The sequence below is a fragment of the Orbicella faveolata genome, unplaced genomic scaffold (assembly GCF_042242905.1).
Source record: "Orbicella faveolata isolate gen_17 unplaced genomic scaffold, um_ofav_v1 contig_24, whole genome shotgun sequence".
NCBI lineage: Eukaryota > Metazoa > Cnidaria > Anthozoa > Scleractinia > Merulinidae > Orbicella > Orbicella faveolata.
Genome location: NW_028301552.1, coordinates 20839336 through 20866653, shown reverse-complemented (window position 1 = coordinate 20866653; position 27318 = coordinate 20839336). Strand labels below are relative to the sequence as shown.

Sequence of the window (27318 nt, the reverse complement as noted above, 5' to 3'; positions counted from 1 at the left end):
CGCCGAAACGTCGGATTTGTCTATCGTTAGTTTTTGCCTGTATATGTTTATCTAAATCATTGTTGATTATTATGTAATAATATATATATTTTTTTAGCCTGTGTCACAGCCGCCTCTCCCCGGAAAAAAAAATCGAAACTGGTCTATTCGATAAAGCACCTTCTTTTCGGTAACCGCCCCCTTTCTATTAAGCGCTCCACTTTGTGTTCCGTCTTTTCGTAAGCCCCATTGTAATAAGCGTCCCAATGCGAAAGTGATAACATAAGATACTGACATAGAATACAGTTGGATTTTTGCCGTGCGAAAATGAAATCGGTGGCTCAATTTTTTTATTTTTTTATTTTTTTTCATTTTTGCCACTAGTAACGCAGACAGTAACTGTGATGAAACCTTGTTAGAATAATTTCTATTTAAAATCCTTTAAATCGATTTAAAAATGCTGCAACAAAGAAGTTATACAGAAAATTGTCTATGTAAACAAGGAAACATTGTAATTCGTTATATCGAGGTGGATTTTACGTTTGGGCTTCCGGATTTTCTTCGTTATATCGAAGAATTCGTTATATCGAGGTTCGTTATATCGAGGTTCTATTCCATACATTTTACTGTAACTTTGGCCGGGACATAGAATATCGCTCGTTATATCGAGGACTTCGTTAAATAGAGGTTCCACTAAATTGCATTCCATGGTATAAACCACCACAATCATGAAATGAATTTTCACGAGATTGTCACTGCGACAATGTCATGAAAAATGCTGATATGTTAATTTAAAGAGGTTTAAAGAGGTGTCCAACCATAACCGTAATTTGTTTGGAAATATTTTCAATAACAATAAAATTGTCTCAAACCGTCAAACAAGCCAGGACTTGTTAAAAAAGAGATAGTGACCCAGCATCTGCCTTGGTTCACGAAACCATCAGCAAGCTGACAATTTAGAATGCAAGCCGCCGGTGGGCGAATCGTGGTAAACCCACCGTTCAAAGACTGGGTTTACGAAGGGGAGAAGCCCGATTGCAGTGTCACCCCGATGAAAAGGCAGATCACGTGTCATGTGGAAGAAGGAATTGGCACCACTGGAACTAAACATGATCTATGGAGGCAGAACGAATCTCACAGGCAAGTCCACTTTGAGACAGCTGAGCTAACCCGAGGATCAACTCGTGCTTTGCTGACGCTACTGAGCCTTGTGTGTTTGATCTCAATCGCGGCTCTTGTACTCACAATATTAACAGTGTTTGGGAAAATCGACGGCGGATGTGGATGCTCTGCAAATGAAGGTTAGTAGATACGAGTTGCCGAGATATATAGATCGATAAACAAGCAAATAGATCACGACTTAGCATTGCTGCTGTATACCAGTATACTAGGTATGTCTTCGTTATTCGTGCAGTTTGTTGTCTAACCACTCAAGTTAGTCTTCTTTTTCTTTATTTCTGATTTTTTTAATATCACTTTAAGATTTTAAAAACGATCCTTGATTAATATCACTATTTTTCAGCATTTGCCTGCATGTCAAGTGAAAATGATAATCTGATTAAAAACAACAACAACAGAACCAATGGAAACTGACTACAAATGTTAACCGCTGAGTTCATATCATACCCAATATGATGAATCTGCCTTAATCCTGCTTGTTTGCATGCTGTCGTGTTTCAAACAAGAAAACGAAACATCTAAAATATACACATTGTCCAAACTTCACATTCCTCTTTCTCTGAGATTGACAATAAAATAGGTTGTGCACAACATATTTTTTTTAATAATACGAAATTCTTTTGAGATCAAGCAAAAGATACCGTTTTGATCACGTCTCTATCTGATAACACTAGAAAACAGTTCATGTATTTAATCATTTAGAACAGTATATTTGAGTATCTTTATCGCTTTGAGAGTAGGATTTATAAATTATGTTTGAAGATAATATGAACTTCAAATCTACTTTCTTTCTGCTTCCATAGTCAAAAATCAACTGCGTTCGGTCATGTCTTATAATCAAAACATGAATGATAATAACAATGCATTAATGTTATCTTCCATTGTTCCAACAGTGATAAAATTATTTTATTGTGTCGTCTCTTTTGAATTTCTTATTGTTGATGGTAAACCGGTGGTGGAGCCGCCATTATGAAATGATCAATGTATCATTTGTGCGAATGCGACAGAAGAAACTCACGTAGGGGCCAAACCACCCCCCAAATGTTTCGTCAGTTCTTGGGTATTTCACATTATTTCGCATTACTTAAAGAGTATTGACTCTTTCTACACCAAACTTGGCAGATGAGCAGGAGACCTATTGCCAATTATATTTACGTGAAACATGTCAGTAAATGTCAAAGTTGTGACGTCACAGTGATGACGTCATGTTTTTTGCCACTTTTGAAGTTTTTAATATGCATATTTTTTCCATGAGTTCGAAAGAGCACATCAAGAGGAGTTGAAACCTGAAAAAATTTTGTCCATATCACAAAAATTAAATGAAATATAGCATTTTTAAATATGAAAAATAGCTCTGTAAAATATGGGGTCCCTCCCTTGAGAAAAATCCCCAAATTGGAGCCGTAATTTTGTTCCAGCAAATGCAGCTATGTTGCACATGTGATATGCCAGATGACTAAAGCAAAAATAAAGAAGAAATTCGGAATAAAAAATTATCCCTCTAGTGTTATTGCGTTAAAATTAGTTTCGTTACGTCATAACCTGTGACGTCACCCGTTTTTTTACTGTTAATACCATCCTAACAAAGCCGAAAATCAAATTTCTAAAACCATACGATTTTTGACAACATCAAGCTTTCTATTTTCCTAGATTATTAGCCTTCCTAGAATAAAACTGAAAAAAATAAACCAGAGAGACTGACTTAAGAAGGACAGTATGGTTAAGCAGATTCCGGGGGTGACAACAAAAAAAAATTTAACTTACCATATCTCGAAAAATAATCATCATAGCAAAAAACGGTTTCCGGCATTGTATTCCTCAAGTCAAGGCCTTTCCAATGACGTAATATTTTAATCAGATTTTACAAAAAATTATAGCACGTTTTGGTGACGTCATCAATTATGACGTCATAATCTGACATTTTGTCACAACTTCCAAATTAAAATAAAGTGGAGAACAAAGAAAGCTCATCTGCCAGACTTGGTTCAGAAATATATAAACCAAGCAAATATAGCCTTCATGAAACATTAGGGGGGTGGTTTAGCCCCTACGTGACTTGTTAATGCTACTTGTAAGTCTCGTATTAACTCGATGATAACGTGCTCCGTAAGGGTAATCAGTTACACTACGGCTTTCGAAAACTAATAAACTGAGACCTCGCGGAGGTAAACAAAAGCTCGACGGCAATCCTTTACCCGACTCCGTTAATCTACTTCAATCGTGCAATAGACATGGGAAAGTTAAAATAGCCACTTTCATCGAGTACTGGAACCGGAGAGTAAATGACGTATTTTCAGGGTTCTGATTGGCGTAGATGTCATCACAGATTATACTACATCCCACAAAAGCCTTCCTCCGGTCTTTCTAACGAAACAAATTAAAAATGCAAAGTTTTACACCTATTTCGTACTAGTTTGTGTTTCCTTGTTTTTTTTATTCCTTTGCATGTTTGTTGCAAGAAAAATGAATACATATATACCTTTTATTTACCCTTGGTCGATGTTTACAACGAAAGCCCTAGTAGGGTCGAGCAAAACAAATAACAAATAAACATTAAAAGGTTTCAAAAACGCTTAACTGGTAAGGAGCAAACCAATTGGCTATTCAACGTCACAAGCGAGGCCGACGGTTTGAACTCCGATCTACCACTGATGAAACAACTCCAGCTTGTGGTCTGAGCGGGACTTGAACCCGCAACTTCCGGATTTCAAATCCGGCTTCCCTAGTTAAGCTACCTCCTCCTTGTTCCTGTTTTTTTCGCTGTTGTTTTTACTTTGTAAAAAAGATAAGAAGACGATGTTCTTGGCACAATCATGTTTGTCGGGCATGGTTTGATTTTACTCTCTTACCCTTCATAACATTATGTCTTGAAGAAACGGAACAAATGAAAACAAAACGAATCAGAACTGGAAAGAAGTAAAACTGAAAAACGGATTTCAAACATGGTATATAATAATAGTGGAAACGTTATATGCATGGATTAATCTTCGAAACTTCATTTTTCGGAAACCATCGCAACGATAATTTTCTCTCACATCAAGTTGTTTGCCTTTTTCATACTTTTATTCTTACATTTTTCTTAATCATAGCTAAATGTATGTATACCTAAATGATTGATGCCCAGTTCTAGACTTCTCTTGATGACGGCTCTAAGAGAAAGATGTAGCCGTCGATTTAGCAATGGACAACCTTAAATTAGCGTTCCTCTCCTGTGTTAAGGCTCTTACGAGTAAAATAAGCTCTTAAACTCACCAGAAATTTAAACCTCCATGTGTGAAAATCCAAACAAGGAGCAAGGAACCCAAATCCTCAAAAGGGAGCGTACATAACTTGATATTGAGAATACATTTCGTGAGCGTCTATGATGATCAGAGCCGTATTAAAAAAGAGGGCATAAATGATATTTTTTTTCCTCACTATTTCCCGTAAAGTTGAATTCTAAAGAAAGTACGGTCTTACGTGTGGATATCAGTCTTTCCTCCGTCACGGTTACGTTTTCTTAGGGGTATAATAACCGGCTCATCGCGAATGTGAAGTTGATCATTTTTTTCTTTTAGCTTCCCCTGTAAGTCTCACAACTGGTTCAGACAGTGAAGTGTTAGCTAGGATCAAGCTCCTTGAAGAAAACGTGACAAGCCTCCAACTGGGTTTGGTAAGAACATGCGTCAGAATGCTTTTTGTTATGCCTCAAGTAGCCTAAGGGTTCCATCAGCGTCAACTTTCCCTCCTTCCGAGAGTGCGACAGAGACGGCAAGAGCTAGCGAACACGTGTTTCAAAGGCTAAATATGTTCATTGTCAATTAGAACTGATAAGGCTGCCGAGTTTCCGTTATAACTAATTAGAAGCTTTTTCACATGGTAACGAAAGGTTTTTAGTTAAGTGCTAACTGTATCATATATGCATACGACAATCATACAAAAAAACTAGGGAACTGTGTGAGTTGAGCCAAATTAAACGACTGTTACAACTGGCTTTTAAGTGTGTGGGACTGTTTTAATTGTTAGCTACACATGAAAGAATCAATCCACTTTCATTCTTTTGCTCGTTTGTAGGCAGAGAAAACCAATGAGCTAAAAGAAATTCGTTCATCCCCTCCAAAATCTTGAAGAAAAATGCAGCAATCTATCAATGAAGGTATGTGCATTTTTATTTAATATCTAATGTATCAGATGTTTGTTTTTGTTGTTGTTGTTTATGATCTTCTTTTCCGTATCGTCATGAATCAAAGTTGGAATTTACTTGATCGCAAGACGTAACTTCAAGACGTAATAACAATTTATTGTCTTGTTATTTTTCTTTAGATAGAATCGACTGAAGTTAAACTTCAAACAGCAGATGATTTAAACTATGATCGCCTTCAAAGAACTATTAGGAACGAGACGTTAACTATTCTTTATAAGGTAATCATGTAACATTTAGCATTTGCACTGAAGAAATATCAGCTGGTGAAAGTATGAGCTGAATAAAGAGGCGTGGAATCCTGGGGTGTTATTTCTCAAAACCAAATATTCGTCAAGTTGGCGCAGGAAATTTATTCAACTTTGGAGGTCCGGATTTCAAATCTCATGGACGCTACTCCTGAAAAACTCCCGCTCAAAGCGATCGAGATTTCCAAAAAAGATATGTCGAGTCGAAAATTTCTATTTTATTTTCTGAAAATACCCGGATATTCCTGAGAACTTTTTAGAGGTCCTCTGAAGGTCAGAATGTCTCTGATCAAGAGCAATTCCACGCTGATTCCTTTTATTTGTTGTTTCGTTTCATCTACCGTACTTTGGTTAAGCTTAATTTAATTTAGCTTAACCTCAGCATAGCTTTGCCAAAGGTTCGCCTGAGCCAACATAAGCTTAGCTAGAAATAGTGACTTTTCGTTTCTTTGTAACAAAGTTTGCTCACCATGCGCAGTAGGTCAAAACTTTGTTTGAGAATTTAGAAGTGTGTAACAGAATTTCTGATCGGGGTCTTTATTTCCCTTAGTTCTCTTTTCTAATTGCTGTTTGGATAATTGTAGTTGAACGTGACCGGAAGTCAACTCCAGATGAGTGACAGGGATTTAGCTTCTTCTCTTCAAGAAACAAGGCTCAATCTGACCACAAAGGTTTGGTCCATTGCACTCTTGCAACAAAATGTAGAATTCTGCTTTTAACCTTTTCTGCTCTCTAAGGATTGTGCTTCTGACAACGGTAGAAATCTACTCTTAACTGTTTTGTTTACAACTACACTTTATGAATGTGTTCTGTTCTTTTGTTGATGTTGCTGTCGCAATTAGCGTTGTCGTTACTGTTGGTATTGCCTGAACACGCTGAGGATTAATTGCTTATTTACTTCTGTTTCTATTATTTCTCGACATAATTAAAACAATTTTGCAGTTGTTGGACTCCGAACAGAAATTACAAAGTTCCATTGAGAACACGAATCGAACGCTGGACGAGAAGGTAACACGACTTTTGTGTTCAAGATTTGTACATCTAAAAACCTTTTTAGTTATTTAATTGTATAAAATGTTGATCATATAATGTACCCTGTGATTGATTGTATGATCATTTTGTATGGAGCCACCTTAAAGTTCACATCCGCAACGCATCGATCAAACGCAAAAATTTAACGCCAGTTCCCTTTTTTTTTTTCTTTTTTTTTTTTGTGACCTCGACGGCTGTAAGTGTTTGAAGCGAAAATGTCCACGACACTTGAAAGAAAAGAACGGAGCTAAACCGAATGAAAGATCGCAAGACTAGATGGACAAAAATTATCATTTTTTAATGCATTTCCAGCGTACAAAGCTTACCTATTAGTTTTCAATCACTCTCTTAACTTTTAGCTCGATCTACCTTATGATTCAATATTCGTACAAGTATTTCCTAAGAGTATATACTTGTTACTAACCTCGTCTTCTCGGTCCGTACTGTAAGTTACGGATCGAGTTTTTCCCCCATCGATTTATAGCCCAAGCACGAGGCGCCTGATGGGTTCGGGAACGATTTCTATCCACACGGAACGTCCGGCTTCAGATTTCTCACGCACCTCGAAAGCAAAGCGAACTAATTTGAAATCGTTTTTAAGTCGTTAGCACGCTTTGATATACAATTTAGAGTATAAGAAAGTTTTCAACTTTTACTTGCTATAAAAGTTAAGAACGCTTGACGATAAATCACGGAATGGCAACAAAAATAACTTTAAATTTCATGCGGGCCGTACAGGAGAACACGGCCCGCTAAATTGACCAATCACAACGCGCGTACTAACTGAGAGATATAATAATTTAAAATATCCCTACAAGTATCCTATTGTAGTCAACGTCCAACACGCTACTTGGCTTTAATCGATAAGACGAAATATGCAATTTAATGAGTGCGAACAAAGCGATGAAAAGGGAGCGGTTGCTACAAACAAAATAAATTACAAGTTATAGACGAATACAATAAAAGAAACAGAAATAACGAGCCGAAGGTAGACGATACTTACAAACGTTGTATGACTAGGAAGCTAAGGTACACGTAAAAGGAAAACGGCAGGGCGGTAAATGAAACGAGATGACGGTAGCGTCGCGATGAAAATGCACAAATAAACTAGAAAGACGCATACAAAAGGGGACTGAAACAAAGCAAAATTATGCGAAAAAAACCTAACAGAACATCCATAACGTGAAAGCGAGATAAACGAAAAGAATGCGATGATCACGAAAGAATGCACGCACAAACGGAAAAAAATAACGATTAAATGCGGCTGCAACATCTGACTGCTCTAAGAGTTTACTAAAACTCTTAAGTTCTCAGTTTTTAACATTAAAGTTCATAACACAGGTCTCTACTCCTTATGGCTCCTCTGGCTGGGATTTACCCTGGCCTTCATTCTTCATTCTCCAGTATCAGCACAAGTTTGTCGATTGGGCGGTCCAGGGTTGTTGTTGCCGTGGTAACTCTGACCGATCTGACCTGTCCATTTGAATCCGGGTGTACGTCGACAACTCGGGCCATGCTCCAGTCGTTTCTTGAGGTTCGATCATCTACGATCAGTACCAGGTCTCCCTTTTCGAAGTTTCTTCGGGGGCGGTTCCATTTTACTCTCTTTTGTAGATTTTGGACGTACTCTTTTCTCCATCTCGACCAAAAGACATTGGAAAGATACTGCACACGTTTCCATCTTTTGCGGAGGTACAAATCAGCTTTCTGAAAGTTTCCTGGCGGAGGCATGACAACCCTTGACTTCATAGTTAGTATATGATTTGGTGTGAGTGGATCCAGATCCTCGGGATCGCTTGACGGGACAGTGAGCGGGCGACTGTTGATGATGTATTCTACCTCGGTTAACAGGGTTCTAAAGGACTCATCGTCGAGGGTGTGGCCGTGTTCTCGCATCAATGCAGACAAAATTGATCTGACAGATCGTATCTGGTGCTCCCAAACACCACCCATGTGGGACGCTGCCGGAGGATTCTGTTTCCATTGGATAATCCAATCAGCATTGAAGTCTCTGCAAAGATTCCTTTGGATTGCGCTGTGGTCCAGCTCGTCTAAAGCTTTCTTTAGTTCTCTCTCTGCTCCTACGATGTTGGTGCCTTGGTCTGATCTGATCTCACGTACTGGTCCTCTCCTTGCTATGAATCGTCGAAGGGCGTTAATGAAGGAATCCGTTTCCAATGAGTCGGCCGTTTCAATGTGCACCGCTCGGCTAGCTGGGCAGGTAAATAGTACTCCATAGCGTTTAACATCTCTCCGTCCTTTCTTGATGTAGAAGGGACCAAAGTAATCAACGCCACTATATGTGAAGGGAGGGGAGGGTGTCATTCGTTCCTTAGGAAGATCAGCCATCTTTTGTTCACCTGTCGTTCCACGAAGACGACGACACACCACGCACTTGGAGATGAAGTGTCTCACAACAGAATTACGTTAAGTATCTAATATTGACTTCTTAGTTCGCTCAGCGTAATGCCCCGGCCAGCATGGGCGACCTTCGTATGGGCGTCGCGAATTATGAGGTCCACGATGAAACTCTTCTTCGGGAGGATCACAGGATGCTTAAAGCCTTCTGAAAACTCTTCTGACTTGCTTAGTCTTCCGCCAACACGTATGAGTCCGTTCCGGTCCAGGAAAGGATCAAGGCGATACCACGTGCTAGATTTCTTGATTTCGGACTTTATTGCCTTTGCAAATTGGCGGTCACTCTCACAATCTACTCGTCGAACTTTCTGCAGAACTTCTATTTCTTTGGGAAATGCACCGCTTTGTACCAATTTCAGAATGGTCTTCTCTGCTCTGTCTAATTCTTCTACTCTTAGGGGCTTGCGTTTCACGTTTGCTGTACGTCTCACCTTGTCAGCTCCATCCTTGGGAAGCAATGCCCTCTCGTCGGAGTTAGGTTTTAGACGGAGTATCCAGGCAATGGATTTTTTCATACGGTGCCACTCGGAAAAGCGTGTGAGCCTCTTCAAAAGGTCTGCGTTCTCTTTAACATCCATGCTGTTCACAAGAACTTTCTTAACCTCAGGATCATTGTAGGAAACGTCGTCCAAGTCACCAGGAAGTTGAGGCCATTCGCTCTCGGGTAGCCATAGGAAATTTGGACCTGTAATCCAACGATGCTGTTTGGATAACTCATGGCCTTTCAAACCACGTGACGAGTCATCAGCCGGATTAATGTCGGTCCCAACGTACCTCCACTGGTTAGGATTTGTTGCATTTCTTATTGTTTGCACGCGATTCGCCACAAACACGTGGAAACGCTTCTTGTCATTTCGGATGTACTTCAAAACAGTTGTACTGTCTGTCCAATAAGTCTTACTCTCAGCAGGTTCGTCTAACTCTCTAGCAATCATCTCTCCCACTCTAACTGAAACTGTGGCCGCCGTAAGCTCGAGGCGTGGAATCGTCATGGTCTTAACGGGAGCTACGCGGGCTTTCCCCATAAGGAACGCACAATGGATGTCTCCTTTCTCATTCTCGATGCTGAGGTATGTCACTTGACCGTAACCCGTTGAGCTAGCATCAGAGAAGTTGTGGATTTGTCTGGAGACGACTGTACCAGAGTTTGCAGGTTTAAGACATCGCTCCATAGAGAAACGTTCCAGGGCAGGCAACTGGCTTCTCCAATTCTCCCAACGTACACGGTACTCTTCGCCAATGTCTTCATCCCAGCTTAACTTGGTGTGACACAGATCCTGCAGTATTGACTTTCCGACCAACAGAAAGGGTGCTGCTATTCCCAGAGGGTCGTAAACGGAAGATATCGTAGACAGTATTCCTCTTCGGGTTAGCGGCTGGTCTTTAAGGACGATTCTGAAACCAAACGTATCCGACTCGATTGCCCACTGTACGCCGAGAGCCCTCTCAAACGGAAGTTCACCACTGCCTAGCTCTAATGTTCTCACGTCTTGGGCACGAGCTTCGTCTGGGACACTTTCTAGTACGGGTCTACTGTTGCTAACGAACTTGGCCAGATTGAAACCTCCATGTGCACAGGCATGGCGAACACCACGTATTCTTTGAATAGCGGACTCCTCCGTTTCTTCTGGGCGAAGGCAGTCGTCAACATAGAAATTCTTCCTCAACACGTTAGCGGTTTCTGGACCAACGGCCTCCTCGGGGTCATCAGCTGCTTTTCGTAGCGCGACGTTTGAACAACTCTGCGAGGAAACCGCACCAAATAAATGGACGTTCATCTGATACTCCTCAAGATTCTGCGTTAAATCTCCATCAGGCCACCATAGGAAGCGCAAGAAGTCTCGCTGGCCTTCTGGTACCCGTACTTGATGGAACATGGCATCAATATCACTCACGAAGGCGACCTGTCCTTGGTGGAATCTTGTTAGAACACCCACGAGTCGATTCGTCAGGTCAGGCCCCTGCAATAATTGGTCGTTTAGCGATGTTCCTCCGAACCTGGCACTACTGTCGAATACGACCCTGATCTTGTTGGGCTTCTTAGCGTGGTAGACGCCATGGTGGGGTATGCACCAAAGTTGGCCTGTCTTAGCAAATAGACGATCTGACGGCACCTTCCTAGCAAATCCCTTGGCAATAATACTGTTCATGAAATTGACAGTCCTTATAAAATGTCTCGATATTGATAAGCTTCTTTCTTAACCAGTGTGCTCTTTGAAGGACCTGCTCCTTGTTCTCAGGAAAGCGTACATCGTCACGGCGGAAAGGAAGGGGAATCTCGTAATGACTATCTTCTGTATGCCGAATACCCTGGGTAACTATCTTGAGAAACTTCTTGTCTTCTTGTGAGTGTCCTTGTTCCTTATCATCAGTTCGCTCGCTGAAGTCTAGTTCAAACATTTTGTTCAGCACTTGTGGAGTAACGATTTCTCTGACTTTGTTCTCTATCATGAAGTGGTGATCGAGGTGTCTACCAGAACAGACTTCCATTGCAGCAACTCTATGGCAATTTACAGTAGGATGCTCTTCATAGCACATGTATAAGGGCCCAACTATTGCCCATCCAGCAAACGTTTTAATTGCAAATGGACCACCATCTTCGCTTGCTAATATATCCATTGGCTCGAGAGCTTTCGGACAATTAGAACCAATCAGAAGACCGATCTTGGCATTAAGTAACTGTGGTGGCAGATCTGCTTCTATGCCTTTAAGATGTTTCCATCGATAAGCAAGTTCAGGCGTAGGGACGTTGTCGCAGGTAGAAAGGTCTTTTTTGGTGAAGATCTTCGGTAATTGCACAGTCTTTACCATCAGCTGTGTATCAGTGCCCTTTACACCCAAAACTGGATACGATATCTTCTAGAACAAAGGAACCGGTGCTGGAAGCATCAAGCATGGCGTAAGTGAGGACTTCACTTTCTGCAGATCTCAACCTGACAGGAACGATGGGTACAGCGGAGACAGATTTCTCAGCGCCAGTGGCATTACAGGTTGCTTGGGCCACTTCAGTGTGAGCATTCACAACATGATCCTTACGCTGCGGAGGCGGGGGGATCTGCTGCTTGGAGGCTACTTGATTGATACGGAAGTTGTCATCATGAAGTCCCATGGGATGACGACGTGAACACTTCTTACAAGTTCTCCTCTGGGCGCACCCGTTAGATCTGTGGCCAGGATCGTAACATGGGAAACAGAGCTCTTTTTCTTTGAGGAACTCCTTCCTATCTGGTAAAGATCTCTTCAAGTAGGCTTGGCAATCGTCTAAGTCGTGGCCCTTGTTGCAAAGTTTACAAATGATAGTAGGGTTACGTGCAGCAATCGTTTGGTCAGCGGTTACATCTGTTGAGTGATTGGAGACGTGATGCGGGGCGCGAGCACGGTCCCCGAAAGTTTTAGGCTTCCCAGAACCTTTGCCTTTGTTGGAACGATCACGGCGATCCGATGAGCCATCCAAGCGACGGAGGGCTTCTCGCGAAAAGACTGGATCTGTTGCAATCCCTGCTTCGGTGTTTACGAAGGTCACGAAATCATCAAACGTGGGGATCGTTCCTCTAGCAAGTCTCCTTTTATCGGCTTCTCGCCTCCATCGGTCTTGGAGCGGAAAAAGAAGCTTTGACACCATACTTTGTAGATTGTGTGGGTGGTTGAGGATGGATAGAAAGGTTAGGGTCGACATCGCGCTCCGGCACTGACCAAGAAAGATGGAAAGTCGGTCTAATGCCAGTTCATCTCCTGACCGTATGTAAGGCCACTCGTTAATCTTCTTAATGTACGCATTCGATATCTTGTAAGGATCCCCGTACTTCTCCTTTAGGAGTTTCTTAGCTTCTATGTAGCCGCTGTTTCTATCCAAGTGAAGACATCCTTTGATGAGCTCCTTCGGTTCTCCTTGTAAGTATTGCTCCAAGTATTGCAAACGAACATCGTTAGCGCTCACTCACTTGGGATTCAAAGCTTCTACTAAATGTGGAATATTCCAAGGGATCGCCAGTAAATTTAGTCAGCGTGAGTGACGGAAGTAAACTCTGTTGTTGTTGTTCCGCCAACAGTTCAGTTAATCTGTTTTGTTTCTGAAGAACGTCACAAAACTGCGTATTTGGCTGCGTGTCGGCGACGAGAAACTCAGGTGCGAGAGGGTTTAACTTCGTAGGATGTCGCGTCGGCTTAGGAGGTGGTTGTGTAACAGGAGCGTCATCATGGAAACCCGCAGTAAAGTTCACGTTCGTTACAGTGTTCGACGTTGCGCTTGGAACGGTGTAAATACTGGACACAGGCAGAAAAGACGGCCCAGAGAGAGAAATTCCTGGTACACGAGAGGCTTCTGAAGGCATTTCCGGCTGGTGGCTTAAATCTTCCTTGAGGCCCTTCTCGATTTCTGCGAACACACGTTCACGAACTTGGGCGACTGCTAATTGTTCTTCTAAACGTAACCTCTCGGCCTTTTTCTCTAGCTCTTGCCTTTGTTCCAACATAGCCACTTTAGCCATTAATTCGGCCGCTTTCGCCTTTTCTTTCGCTCTGCTGGAGGTGATTAAGGATCTCGATGTTGCGTGAGAGCGATGCGATGCTCGCGTACGTCTTAAACTGCCTTGAGATCTAACCTCCAAATTCTGCTCGAGGACCTCTTTCGCAGACGAAATCCAGCGAACGGTTTTTTCAATAAAATCGCTTATTTGCTTACTCTTTTCGGCATACCAATCGTTAGCTACGGTTAGCTGGTCACCTTCACCCTCGAGGTCGTCCAACAATACAGCGACGTATCTCGTTAATTCTTCCACGGTAACACGAAATGCAGTCAGATTCCTTTCCACGACGTGCACGTTTTCTTCGGTACTCGCTGAAGAAATAATTTCCTTAATTTGCCGTTGGATTCTTTCATCGACAGTTTGACAGTCTGTCCATCGAAGATGAGTGATATAGGCCTTTCCTTTCTCGGTGTGCTGCCTTCGCCTTGTTACACCGGTTGCGAGGGCCGCGCCCGCAGATTCCAAACTGTCGCTTTCCAATCCAATTTGTTCCTGTTGGCTTCCAGTGCTTTCGATTGGATCCATAACGTTTCAACGAATATTGTAGTCAACGTCCAACACGCTACTTGGCTTTAATCGATAAGACGAAATATGCAATTTAACGAGTGCGAACAAAGCGATGAAAAGGGAGCGGTTGCTACAAACAAAATAAATTACAAGTTATAGACGAATACAATAAAAGAAACAGAAATAACGAGCCGAAGGTAGACGATACTCACAAATGTTGTATGACTAGGAAGCTAAGGTACACGTAAAAGGAAAACGGCAGGGCGGTAAATGAAACGAGATGACGGTAGCGTCGCGATGAAAATGCACAAATAAACTAGAAAGACGCATACAAAAGGGGACTGAAACAAAGCAAAATTATGCGAAAAAAACCTAACAGAACATCCACAACGTGAAAGCGAGATAAACGAAAAGAATGCGATGATCACGAAAGAATGCACGCACAAACGAAAAAAATAACAATTAAATGCGGCTGCAACATATCCTGTTTTCTCGCGAAATATTAGGAGAAATTCCGAACCAAAACAATATTTAACTTGAATTTGCACAAATTTACTTGCTTGACGGTTTCACCATAAAGCTGTTGTATATTTTAGTTTCTGATTGAACAATTTTAGGTACAGCAACTGGATTCGACTATAGAAGTTGTATTTACATTGGCTAATGATATGGAACAGAAATTCAACAACTTCACGAACACTACTGAGGCAGCCTTTAAACTGGTGAGGCTTGACTTGTGATACACAATTGAATGATAAACTTCTTCTGTACGCAATTTGGTGCGCTACAGTTTCGAAGTTCAATGTATTAGCATTTGAAACTCGGAATAAGGATAGGCCATTGAGATCTCTAACTTCATTGCTTTTACATTTATACTTTTTAACAGAGAGCGAAAGAGCTTCAAATGCTAAGGAAAGACCTGAACTCAACTAGGAGTGAGTTGCAAGCTGCAGATAGTGATTTTCAGAAATCTTTGTCAGATGTCAACACAACCCTGAAAACAAGGGTAAACCAGTCTATTCAGTACTCTTTATGTTTGCCGTTTATTATTTTTTTAGAAGACTCCTTACCAAAAATATTCGTAAGGTACCGGATTTTCAATTTCTGTTTTTAAAATTAAACAAGAGTTGTTGAACGACGGTTGAACGAGAACCAATGAAGTCAATTAAGTGATCGAATTGCATGTACCATAAGCATCATAAGTGTTTGTAGAGCAAATTTAACGTTACACTAAGAAACGTGCAATGCAAAGACGCAACTAGCGAACTATCCCGGCTATATTTAATGACGAGATATCAACCCAGATACGCAGGCCGACCCATTTGATTATTTTTCACACCAGATATGAAAACTTACCCACCTGCAGCATGTACGACTTTTGACCAAGATTCTATCCTCATCTATTTACCATTTCAGATCGACGATCTTGACTCTGACACAAACCAGTTGTCATCAGTTCTAGGAGCAACACGAAGCAACCTCGATAAGCTCAACAGCACATTGGTAAATACTACACTAGAGGTAGGTCTGGGAGTGGCCAACATTGCCGAAATTTACATCTGGTCATGTTTATGCGTACTTTAGCAAAATTTGTGAATCACGCTTTTGACAAGAAATTTTTAACCGGTACATTTGAATTTTGAAATTGAAATCCTATAATATGAAAATTGTTTAAGATATCAACATATTCTGGAAAATTAAATTCAACACGAAAGTCCGATAATTTTGAAATTCGCCAAACAAGCGTCACAAAAAACCTCTCAATTTCTTCAAACGGGCTTCACAAAATTCCTCATAAATTAAGTCTTAGAATGGTGAGCTATCAGGGCCTATCAGCATTCACATACACTGAATGGCTCACGTACAAATAGCGGGAACGTGGAGACAGAACACCGCCTAGGTTAAAGGTTGACGCTCAGATCCAAAGCTTACTAAGCAATCAGAAAGCTGGGTCAAACACAGTGGTACAGTCAGCGCAACAAAAAGTATAATTTCACAGACTGATTTCATAAGTTGGTGCCACGTGCAAGTAGAAATAAATATCCTATCCGAGTTATTGTCTGTTTGTCCCTTTATGTCCCCCATAATATCTTTACCCCGGCAAACTACATCATCTACGAAAAACCCTTACAAGTTTGCGGCAAAACAGGTTTCTTTTCCGGGGAGGAACAGAGCTGCCAAGTCGAGAACATCTAATCACCGTCTTTTCGATTGTAATGAAAACTGATAAAAAATGATAATATATTCAAAATCTCTAGCTTTTCTGTCACATTCTCCACGCACAGCTTGCCACTTGGGAATAATGAGCCTTGACATGTGAAAACCGAATTTTATATGCAAATAGTCTAGGTTTACCAGGTAAAGTCAGCATGCATGATGCCACCATTTTTTTCTGTCAGAATTAGATGAAAGATGTACCATTAGAGCAGTTTTCTAATTGAGTGTTGTAAAACCAATTATAAATAATCACTCTGGCCAATAAAAATGGGCTCGTGCAGACAATCTATTGAACAAATCAAAACTCCAAGCAAATGCAGGTAGCTGATGCGAAGAGCGGGAAAATTTGTGCGAGCGAATCATGATTGGTAAGGGTCCCCTATACTTTTTCCGTGACGCGTGAATAAGCATTTTTTGCTTTGCGTGAAGCGTGAATGAGGATTTTATTTTTTCCGTGATTCGCGAATCTATATTTTTCCGTCCTCGGGAAACTGGTTTTCGATGTTTTCATGATCCGTGAATTATGCATTTACTTACGCGTGATTTGTGAACCAACGATGTTTGCAGGGATAATTTTTCACTTCTTTTGGAGATTTTACGTCATTAAAGCTCGTAAACTACACCAAACTAGATGTAAAACCTGCCCATTCGACGCGCTTGCGGCTGGAGGACTGAGAACTAACCACAGCGAAAGTGAACCCGGAGGGCCTAGAATCTAGTCTGTCACGATGTGTCAGACACGGCATTTCGATGCATCAAAATGGAGGGTTCTGTATGTTTTGCGAACGTGGACGTCAGAATTTGTATTTTTATGTGACACATGATTTAGCCTTTGCATTTTTACGTGAAACGTGATTGCTTGCTTTTTTCTGTGAACGTGAAGCTGTTTTTCCAATTTTACGTGTGCGTGAAAAGGCCAATTACATATGCGTGAAATTGTTTTCAGAAGAGGTATTGGGGACCCACATTGGTTGGCTGTGCTTCTCGTTGGATTTCAAAGTGGAGTGAGTAAAACCAAAGCAAATACAATTTTTTTTTACATAAAAGTCAAAACCACTCTATCAGAGATGTGTTTCTGTTGTAACCGCAGTTTTCGACCACCCATTTCCATTCATAGGTACAAGATGATCTCTTATCACTTAAGAGAAGTTTAAATTCCACCGATGGCAACCTGAAATCTTCAGTTGAGAACTTACAAACGTCATTGGCATGTTAAACACAACTTTCTCAGACCAGGTAAGTCGCAGTGAATAACCAATAACCTCTAAGTGAATTAACGCGAACGGTTTATACATAGTTTTTGAGAGGACACGTTATTCCCGTGACAAAATTCGGTGTCTGTTTTCGGGTTGTTCATCACGCGAGGTTTCTATTGAAGACATATTCTAATTGACTTCTCTGGCCAAATTTGCACAACTGTAACTTCTAAATTATTTGAAATCCAAATGGCCCATCCAAGATGGGATTTTGCAATTAGCTATGCCATTTTGGTAAAATGATGCTAAAATTCACACTTGAACACTACTAAGATAAAAGTGTGCGCGTTGGTTCTGACTATTTCGTATCAAGTTGATAATTGGTTTTCATACCTTCAGGCAGCGACTACATGTTTCACTCTACAAAAACACGAAAATGCTTGAGACCCTCATGGTAACCAAAATGAAGTACGTTAGAATACCAATTTCTTTTTGAAACTATATTTAGACCAATCCTACCTCATGCTAGTTATAAAGGTGTTGTGTGATCGATATCTGTAGCAATATAGTTAATAAGCCGATGCCATAGTAGGAAACGAGAAGATGGGCCAAATTTTATCCGTTAAGACTAGACGTTACTAATAGTCCATGGGCCAGGACCCTGGAAAGAGCCATTTGGTACCAAAACGAGGGACAAATTATAACACTTATTTTTAACAACATTGATTCCTCTAGGTTATTTTGGTGTATGATAACCATGCCAAATGAGTAGCTTTACTAGGATTATCACGTGATTAAATGACGTCACTCGGTTTGGCTGAATAAGCAGAATTGATAAAAAGATGACTAATAACAGTTAAATGCAAACCTGAAAATGTTACATACATCGATTTTTGGTTATTGTAAACTTCAAACGCAGTTTTTAGACCTAATTCCAATAACTTATATATGACTTATAGGTATTATCCCTGAATGGTTTCCATGGCAACACCTGTCAAATTATAAATATGAACAATAAGACGGAAAATGTGAAAAAAAAGAAAGTGCTCGTGTAAATTGCACTGGTTACTTTCGAACGCTCGTTCTAAACTACATTGACTCCTCTTGCTTAGTTTGATATGTGATAACCATGTCAAATGAGTAGCTATACCAGGCTTGTCACGTGATCAATTGCAAATGACTCGGTTGGGCTGAACAGATAGAACTGGTACAAATGTGATTACTTTGGTCAAATACAAGCAAATGCAAATACAATCATGTTACATACACTGGTGTTTAGTTATTGAAAATCTCAAACGTTTTCAGAGCTTATGTCAACAACGTAGTTTTAACTTAAAGAAATTGTTCCTGGATGGTTTCCATGGCTAAACTTGCCAAATGCTAAACATGAATAATTATTCAGGATATAAGAAAATGCTTCTACATGTGTTACATTGATAATTAAAGTTAGATTTCTTCGTCTTCTTCTCTGTCATCTGAGACAAACTCCTCGATAGAATCTTCACATCTGTTGTCGTGGTCTAATAGCTTGCACACAACTGTGAACCTCAAACCATTTGCCAGGCAACTGCAGGTAGGAAGTTGACATGACCTTGTGCACGAGCAAGACAGTTGTTCTAGCACGGCTGTAGGGGCTGGATCACCGCTCATCCAGTCAATGGCAAAGTGAACACCGTCTTCGCGCCAGCCAAAACCAATGGAGGTAGTGTCCCTTGGCAGCTTTGCAGACTTCGCTTCAAAATGGCTGCTTGGAAGTTTGCGCGAGCCGCATGCTTGAACAAGCAGTCAACACAAGATGGTAATTGGGTGGAGTCGATGTTACCCTTCTTGGCGCAGAATAACCTGTACTTCAGCTCATTAATGTTATCAGTTCTTGGTTGAGAGCAGTAGAGCTTACATTTAAACTCTTGAAGGCTCTGAAAAAGCATATCTGATAGAACCCATTCCATCCCCAGCTACTTAAACAATTCTTGGTAAGATGTCTGTTGCTTAACAAACCGTAGGGTTGTTATCTTTTTCCTTCCATCGAAGGCACTCACTGTGTCACAACCAGTGAAAGCATCCATACCAATTAGGTATTTGCAAAGTTCTTCTCCTACGGCTGCCACCACACTGCAGATACTGACATATCTAGTTCTTGTCTGTGCTCCACACTTTACATACACGGATGCCGAATAAAGCAATTAAACGCCAGGCAAAACAAGAATACGTCTGTATCTTTTGATGCCACAGCCACCGCCTTGTAGCCCGATTTAGCTGCATGAGCTGCATGTAGAATAAGCCTGGTATCAGCCTCTTCCTGTGTGGAGTTGAGCTCTTCAACTATATTGGCAGCTTGTGAGGTAACCTCGCAACAGTCACTTTCGCACGAAAAGTGACCTTGCCTGTCAACTTTGTTCTGTATTAATCCCGTCTCCACCCCTTTACCACAAACTCCGTGAAGGCCTTTTTATTCTTTGGATTCAAAAGGAGTTTTCTCCACTGCTGCACCTTGTGTTCGGATGCGTCCCCATGTAGTCGCACTAAGACCCATTTAAAAAATGTTTTCTCTTCGTGCGTTTTCAAGAGCTTTTTGGCGGGTAACTTCTACAAATCTTCTAGAACGAGGACCGCAACCATCTTCTGCATTGTAAATGGGAAGATTTTCTGCATCCAGTGCCTCAACACACCTCTTTTTGGTCTGAATTATCTGCGTTGATGGTTCCGGGGGAAGTTGTGGTCCGAAATACCTCGCCTGCACCGCTATTCCATTTACTCTATGCGATGTTCCTTCACCCGATAACGTTTCATCTAGGCGGTCAATGTTTTCCCATGCCAAAGTAGTGACAACATGAGGCTGGATGTTATCTGGCAATGGGATTTCACTTGTTGATGTCATTTTCTTAAGGCACAGTGCATTGTTGATTTCTTCAAGCTGGGAATAGGCGATTCCGTGGCCGCAACGATTAAGCATTTGGATGAGTTCAACGTTATCTGTTAGGGACTTCACAGCATAGGGAAGAGGGATCTGTTTGGATGGCTTAATCTTTCCTCTGCTCACTCCAAACATCAGATCTTGGGCGAAGGATTTCATCAACCTCTGCACTCTTGGATGACAGTTTCTATCTGACCCGGCACTCTTTTTATTCAGTCAGATATGTTTGCAAGAACGAACCCTGCTCTTTGGGAACATTCATTGCGATCTTAGCGAGATCTGAAGGGCGTGGAGAATATGACATCTTGTTTCCTGTTCTTTGAATAGCTTCGCGAATGTCAATAGCAGCCCGGTGTATATTTGAGCTCCGAGAAGACTGGCTTGCATTATCCTGTTTTTCCAGAAGAAGGGTTGTTATGTATTTGACTACATGAAGTGAGTCAAATTGGCGAGAACTATGAAGACACTGGTGGTTTCTAACAAATCTTCAAAGAAGAGGACATCGCCAAATTCTACCTGGAGATTCTGTCTGGTGTGCTTCTTTGTGGATAACTTGATTTCTTCAACAACCAAAGACGTGAGATACGCACGATATAAGTAGTTCTGTCATTTCAGTCAATCTGACTATTTTCTCGTTTGCAAGAACATTCGGTCTGATGTAATCATCTGATGTAAGCATCTGATGTAAGCATCTGATGTAAGCATCTGGTAAGCTTCTGACTTGAGATTAGCATACGTATTCATCTTCTCAGCGATTCACCACAGCCATCGGAAGCCCCAGTGGGACTTGCCTCAGTCCTAGTATAGCCCTTGTAGCATATCCCGTGGTAACAAGCTTCAGCTGTCACGATTTCACGCGACACAATTGCGAGAGTCCTGTGGTCCTTCTTTTCATAGCTGATTTTCTAATTGAGTGATCTGCACGCAAATCTCTGCCTTGTTCCAAGGGTTCCCGATTTCTTGTTCCTTAAGATACTTCTTTTCACAGAATACGCAGACATGCTCGTAAGTTGTGCTGGTGGTAGGGCACTGTTGGATCGAGGTCCTCTTAGCTGCCGTTGGTTGTTGGTCGTCAGTTCAGCTTGCTGCTTTGAAATTGTTTCCAAGAGCTTTTTCATGGTAAACACGCTACGGCATTTTCTTTGATAGTAAATGTTGGGATTTCTCATTCATTTAATGTCTCAGCAATATCAAGGTGTTTGTGTTTACGAACAGCAGCTGCTCGCCTCTCACAAGTGTAGTTCAGGACTCCTCATCCTTTGGTCTAACTAGTTCCGTATCATCGTCAGTACAGTGACTAATTCATGCACAGCTACTCTGTTCTGAACGTGATTGCTTTTGATCGATGTTGTGTTCTTCAGGCGTCACATTTCCTCCTTTTGTGCCAACTGTTCAGTCATGCAACGTTCTACGTCAATATAAAGACTTAAAGGTTTCAAAAAGCCATTTTTAAACCGGTTTAATTTAAGCGCTGAAGTTTGTATTTAATTATTCAGGTGTTCGTTCTTCACCAAAAATGATTTTATATAAACAACAAAAGCAGCACAAAAGACCATCCGCACTGGTCATTGTAAATTAGCTTAGTCACTATATATGAATGAAATCATCTTTAGCAATGTATGAAATGACCCTCATATCAAAGAAAAACTATTATTTAATATCATTTTCTTTTTGATGCATTTCAAACTCCATATTTTTCAAAATCTCTCATTATGTCATCTACTGCTACACCTTTCGTATATTTCAAGGGTCTGTAAGTTTCTTGTCAAAAATCGACACTATCAGCTTAATATTTAGTTAACTGATTTCTCTAAATGTTTACCTAAATGCTCACTGTTTATTTATCCCCTGAGAACATTTCTCGTTTCTATAAGGAACCAAAATTTTAGCACAAATTAGCCCTACACACCTGTCAAGAATGCCGCCATCTTGGATTTACCCATGATGCAATGTGAATGATACCGTTGATTGTTTTTTAGTTTTTCGTGTAATCCTGACACAAATTTCTACTTCTAACAACTTCGAGGAGAAATACAAATGTTTCCCTTTTTTTTCAAATATCTAAAGTACTGTAAAACGATCGTGACCATATATTTAGAGGATCTTCTTCTGAGCCTCGTTTCCATGCTGAAGCCATTTTTTGCGAAATTTTAAATTAAAAAATCTAACGCAAAGCTACTTATTCAGAAAGGTTATCATACAAATTTGAAAACACCTCATGCAGTAGTATCAGCTGAAAACACTTAGGTTTTGTCCTTAGGTTTGGTACCGAAAAGTGGCCTGGCCCATGGACTACAAGTCTACTATAAAGCTATTTACAACGTTCGTTGTTTTTAATGTGGTATTTTATTTTATTTTTACTTTTATTTTTTTTACCGCACTTCAGATACAAGAGTTAGGGCAGGAAGATAACAGACTTCAAAGTGACCTGTAAGAAGTCAACGCTACTGCCCTTCAGCAGGTGAAGTACACTGTATGACGGATAACTGAGTGACTGATCTATTAAACATAGACTGTTATTGTTTGACTTTACGACTAAAATGCAGGAAGATTACACCATACGCCTAGGATGGATTGTAGGTTCCTGGCTAGCCAGTAGGATTGGGAGTTTTTCAACTGTCTGGGTGTTAGTTATCCAGCAGCAATTTTCTAAAAGTAGTTACAGTGAAATTGATGCAAAACAATAATATATAGATTTAGGCCAGCCTAAAAGCGGAGCCCCTCAGTTATTTGTCGGAATGTTGTTACTAAAATAAATGAAAATAATCCAACATGTATGTGAGGTAAATTGCGAATGATTTAATAGTTTCAGCCGGAACTAGGATTACATCGGCAGATCGAGGTGTAAGATGGTGTGATTATGAAATATAGAGCCATAATTTCAAGGATTTCTGGGAAGCCACCAAAAATCTTGATCAGATAACAGAACTATCTTCTGTGCTTTTTGGTGGCATTTCTTGTTCTTTCCCACCTTATTAAGAAAGACAAGGCATTGTTATTAATCATTATATTCTTCCTTAGTTAACATGGCCGCAGGGACTCCTACACAAAAGAAGTTTACACATTTTTTTGTGTGTGTGTGTGGGGACTGATTGAAATGCAGTGGTTACAATATACTCAGTCCCTAAAACTCTACCAAATGAAATCTCACAAAAATACCAAAACAGTATACATATGTGAAAAGTTGGAAAGTTTTGTTTTCTGACTTGTCCCCAAAGATACATTTAGCCATCTTCACTATTGTATGGAGTCTCCTCCTGCTGGAAGGGATTGCATTAAGCAAAATCACTCTGGCATGAACAGTAATTATGATATTTTTTTTGTTGTTGCTCATGTATACTTGCATAATAATAATTTTATCATTCAATTTCAACATGATTTGTTCTTTTTCTCGACTGAGATTGTGGACTACAGGAGCTGTTATTGGGTTCCATTAATTAATTTTGCTATGATTAAATTATACCAAGAATTATAAGTAAGCTAAGAGTAAGTTATATTATGTACATGCATTTTGTCTGCACAACACAACCAAATGCACTCAAAGGTTATCAGGCATAGGTAAATTTGTCAGAAGAACCCAGCATATCCAAGATATGTTTTGCTTGACACATCAATTAAGATAATTTACAGCAAAATGGTAAACAATACATCCATATCCTACATGCACCAAACCGGACATGGGGTTATAAGGCAATCATTTAAACAACAGATTGAAATAATTTATAAATTAGAGAACACTATTTGTACAACAGTATGGAACAAATCCACCTTATTGGACATTGCGAATGGCAAGGCTGTCTGTAGAATGTCACAAATTTCTCAACCCTTTCTTTCTACAAAAATGCTAATCCTGCAACTTTGCTTAAGACCCAGTCCTCCATTTCGTGTCGGCAAAATATCAATTTATGCCATGTCCAATGCAGATTATCACAAAATTGATTTAAAAGCTCAATAAATATCATTTTAAAGCCAAAAAGCCAATTATTTAAATAAACTATGAGTAAATTATCTCTAAGAAAAACTGATTGATTTAACAGGTACTTAAAACAATTAGTTAATATCAGGAGCCATAATCGGGGACGGAGACCGTAAGCGCGCGCCATTTCAAGTATTGGGGTTGTCCCCATGATATGGGACAATAATTCTATTTTTAGAACAAATTGCGCCATCACCTGCGGCACACGCGCGTACATGCTGCGAGGATTTTTGCGGATATCGCGCGGGGGAAATGGCGTCCGAAATTCCCGAAATGTTTCATATTTTTGCCCCACAACTCAACGCGTTTACGTCTGTTGGAATTTTGCTTAAGTATTTTCGTCGTAAGCTGCTCCAGTTTGAGTGAAGTAAGACAGTGTTGAATTTAGGTATGTTCCGCTGTAAGCTTATATATATCGCTGACCAAGTTGTGTTCCGACTGATGCTTCTTTTACATGAGCTGTACATTACTCCACTTTAAATTTCATATATGTTGAAGATTAACAGCTTTTCCATTACACAGCAAAAAACTAGCTGGATATACTTAGATATAGCAGAGCTTCAGGACTTCATAGTTTCCTAGCTCCTCTTGCCACACGCTTGCGAGCAATTTGTCAGTCTATCGCGACCGAAAAGTGAGACAAAATAATTGCTAGTTTGAGTTTCGCTTGAATTGTAAGCAACGCTTGATGTTTCATCAAGGCTTAATAACTTTGCGTCCGTAGATATCGCTCAGTTTTATTCGTGTAAAAATCCAGTAAATTCTCTGTTGTCGATGAATGAGAGCGCCCGCCGATGCGTGTTTTGTACAGTCAGTAAGCATGACAAATTGTACTTGCGCCGCACTTTCGTGTGAAAGCGTACATCGAACTCAAACAATAGCTCTATAGCTTTTAAATATGTTTAAGATTGATAAATGTTTGAGAAAATATTAAAAGCTAAGCTGAAAATATGTGAATAAAGCAGAAACAATCAGCAAAGTTACGATGACGCTTTCTTTAATCAACTTGGAATAACGATTTCGATTTTGATGATCGAGTTATCAAAACTCCTTGTCTATTTTCATTTTCGCAGTGTAAAACTTCACTATGTTTATGTTGAAGAAAAACATATGATGTTAGTAGCCTTTTTTGCATTCGTGAAATTTGTTGCAGCATCTCAGCACAAAAGATAACGAAAGAAATCTTTGTCAAGATTTGTTGACAATTGAAAACACCGACTCGGACTTGAAAGTGCACGAGCTGCATGCACTATGCAAATGAGCTAATTGTACGCGTCAGACTTTCCTTTCAAAAACTTTTGCAAACTCACCAAACAAGCAGAGACAATAAGAAACCATCAAAACAGGTTTTGGTTATGATTAAACATTGTCTGAGAAATTCACAAATTAACTTGATACCAGCGTAGAGAGTTTTCTTGCTATATTCTTAAGCATACGCGTAAGCTTACAACTAGCGTGAGCAGATCTTATTATTCACTCCCAGCGCGAGATTGAAGTCTTGTTTTCGACCCTGAAAACCCCACCTTTTCCGTTAGCTCAGAGTATAAAACTACATATAAGCGCCCTGGTTCGTATTCCCTGCCTTATTCCCTGCCATCGCTGTGAAAAATACGCAAGAGAATCTCTCACCATTTGATCACGCAACGTGGCAACATCCACGCGAGAGCCCCTGACATGTGCGTGAATCCGCGCGGATATATGACGTCAGGATGGCGCAATTTGTTCTAAAAATAGAAAAATTGTCCCATATCATAGGTGCGCGCGAATCCCGAGACTTACGGTCTCCGTCCCCGATTATGGCTCCTGTTAATATATGTGTTTCTTAACAATGTAATACAGTGTATGTGTCACAATGTTGCAGCTATGATATTTCTACACACAGGATGGGTTGCAGAACTGAACCTCCAAGTCAGTTTATTCAATGAACTTGGTGCAGAATTTATAATCCCATCAAGTCGTCTGTAAATACAGAGAAACCAAACAAAGCATTACAATCTTAAGTAATGAATTATTGAACTCTTTTACATGTATGTGCAGTGTATGTGCCATTAATATCGGGGATCTCCTAGAAGCCGCATCCATGATAAATTCATTTGTTACTGGGTGCATTTGTTTGTAGAACTTTTCGCAAATTAATATCTCTGTCATAGCAGTGATCTCTGTGTTCTACAACAATTAGTACACAAGAAAAATACACTCAGTAAGACATTGTTTACAATAAAAATCAATGCCTATAAGCAATCATAAGGACCTTAAATTTATATTTCCTCAGAAATATCTCACCAAGCCATGGTTTCTTTGAAAATCTTTGATGTTTTCATATAGGCTGCCCATGTGTAAACTGTTCATATACTGAAAACGAACCCGAGAAAACACGTAACAACTACCTAAGTCTACAAGCATTTATTATAACAATTACACTAAAATAACATTATACTTTAAATAGGGTAACTAACAATAATACAATAAGCTAAATAATTAACCTTAATTTATTTACAAGAATATAATAAACAAGCTAAATACTTCAGTACACTTAATCTATTTACAAGAATATTCCTTAAAAAAATAGGCGTTTCCGTAGTTCAGTTCAGTTCACCTTGCGTCTGAAGTCCTTGTCCATGAACTTGACCCCAACAACGTTCCACCAACACATGACACACACAACGAACCAATTCAAACTCCCGTTTATTACTCCCACCTTTCAACTTACTTCTTCCGATTACGTCTTCACTCAGTCCGGTATATTTCAACTTGAGTTCTCCGATTTACTCCAGCTGTCCGGTTTACAACGGCCGACTTCGACAGAACTTTACGCTTGTCCTTCGATTGCTTCGACCAGAACTTTACGCTTGTCCTTCGATGGCTTCGACAGAACTTTACGCTTGTCCTTCGATTGCTTCGATCAGCTATTTAGCACTCACGTTACCCGGCAAATGGCTCTTTGTC

At 40.2% G+C, this 27318-nt stretch overlaps 3 protein-coding genes and 1 pseudogene across 3 annotated transcripts; 1 reads left to right on the top strand and 3 right to left on the bottom strand.

Moving 5' to 3' along the window:
• Nucleotides 1-8004: 8004 nt before the first annotated feature.
• LOC149110848 (uncharacterized) lies at nucleotides 8005-8967 on the bottom strand. Its single transcript, XM_089292338.1, has one exon. The coding sequence runs from the start codon at nucleotides 8965-8967 to the stop codon at nucleotides 8005-8007; it is 963 nt and encodes a 320-aa protein (XP_089148464.1).
• Nucleotides 8968-9053: 86 nt separating this feature from the next.
• Nucleotides 9054-11847, bottom strand: LOC149110847 (uncharacterized). The gene is made up of 2 exons (XM_089292337.1): nucleotides 11240-11847; nucleotides 9054-11178 (listed from the first exon to the last, which is right to left on the bottom strand). Exons 1-2 carry the CDS (start codon nucleotides 11845-11847, stop codon nucleotides 9054-9056), a joined length of 2733 nt encoding a protein of 910 aa, XP_089148463.1.
• A 10-nt stretch (nucleotides 11848-11857) lies between these two features.
• On the bottom strand, nucleotides 11858-13929 carry LOC149110846 (uncharacterized; annotated as a pseudogene).
• Nucleotides 13930-14737: 808 nt separating this feature from the next.
• LOC149110845 (uncharacterized) lies at nucleotides 14738-15653 on the top strand. Its single transcript, XM_089291868.1, has 3 exons — nucleotides 14738-14791; nucleotides 14956-15075; nucleotides 15486-15653. The coding sequence occupies exons 1-3, from the start codon at nucleotides 14738-14740 to the stop codon at nucleotides 15651-15653; spliced, it is 342 nt and encodes a 113-aa protein (XP_089147994.1).
• The last annotated feature ends 11665 nt before the right edge of the window (nucleotides 15654-27318 follow it).

What these genes read in the sequence shown, in the direction of transcription:
- LOC149110848 (XM_089292338.1), bottom strand. Translation starts at nt 8,967, where the DNA reads ATGGCTGATCTTCCTAAGGAACGAATGACACCCTCCCCTCCCTTCACA.
- LOC149110847 (XM_089292337.1), bottom strand. Translation starts at nt 11,847, where the DNA reads ATGGTAAAGACTGTGCAATTACCGAAGATCTTCACCAAAAAAGACCTT. An exon ending in GTCCTTCAAAGAGCACACTG is followed by an intron (nt 11,179 to 11,239) that starts GTTAAGAAAGAA and finishes TTTCATGAACAG; the next exon opens with TATTATTGCCAAGGGATTTG.
- LOC149110845 (XM_089291868.1), top strand. Translation starts at nt 14,738, where the DNA reads ATGGAACAGAAATTCAACAACTTCACGAACACTACTGAGGCAGCCTTT. An exon ending in CTGAGGCAGCCTTTAAACTG is followed by an intron (nt 14,792 to 14,955) that starts GTGAGGCTTGAC and finishes ACTTTTTAACAG; the next exon opens with AGAGCGAAAGAGCTTCAAAT. An exon ending in ACACAACCCTGAAAACAAGG is followed by an intron (nt 15,076 to 15,485) that starts GTAAACCAGTCT and finishes TTACCATTTCAG; the next exon opens with ATCGACGATCTTGACTCTGA.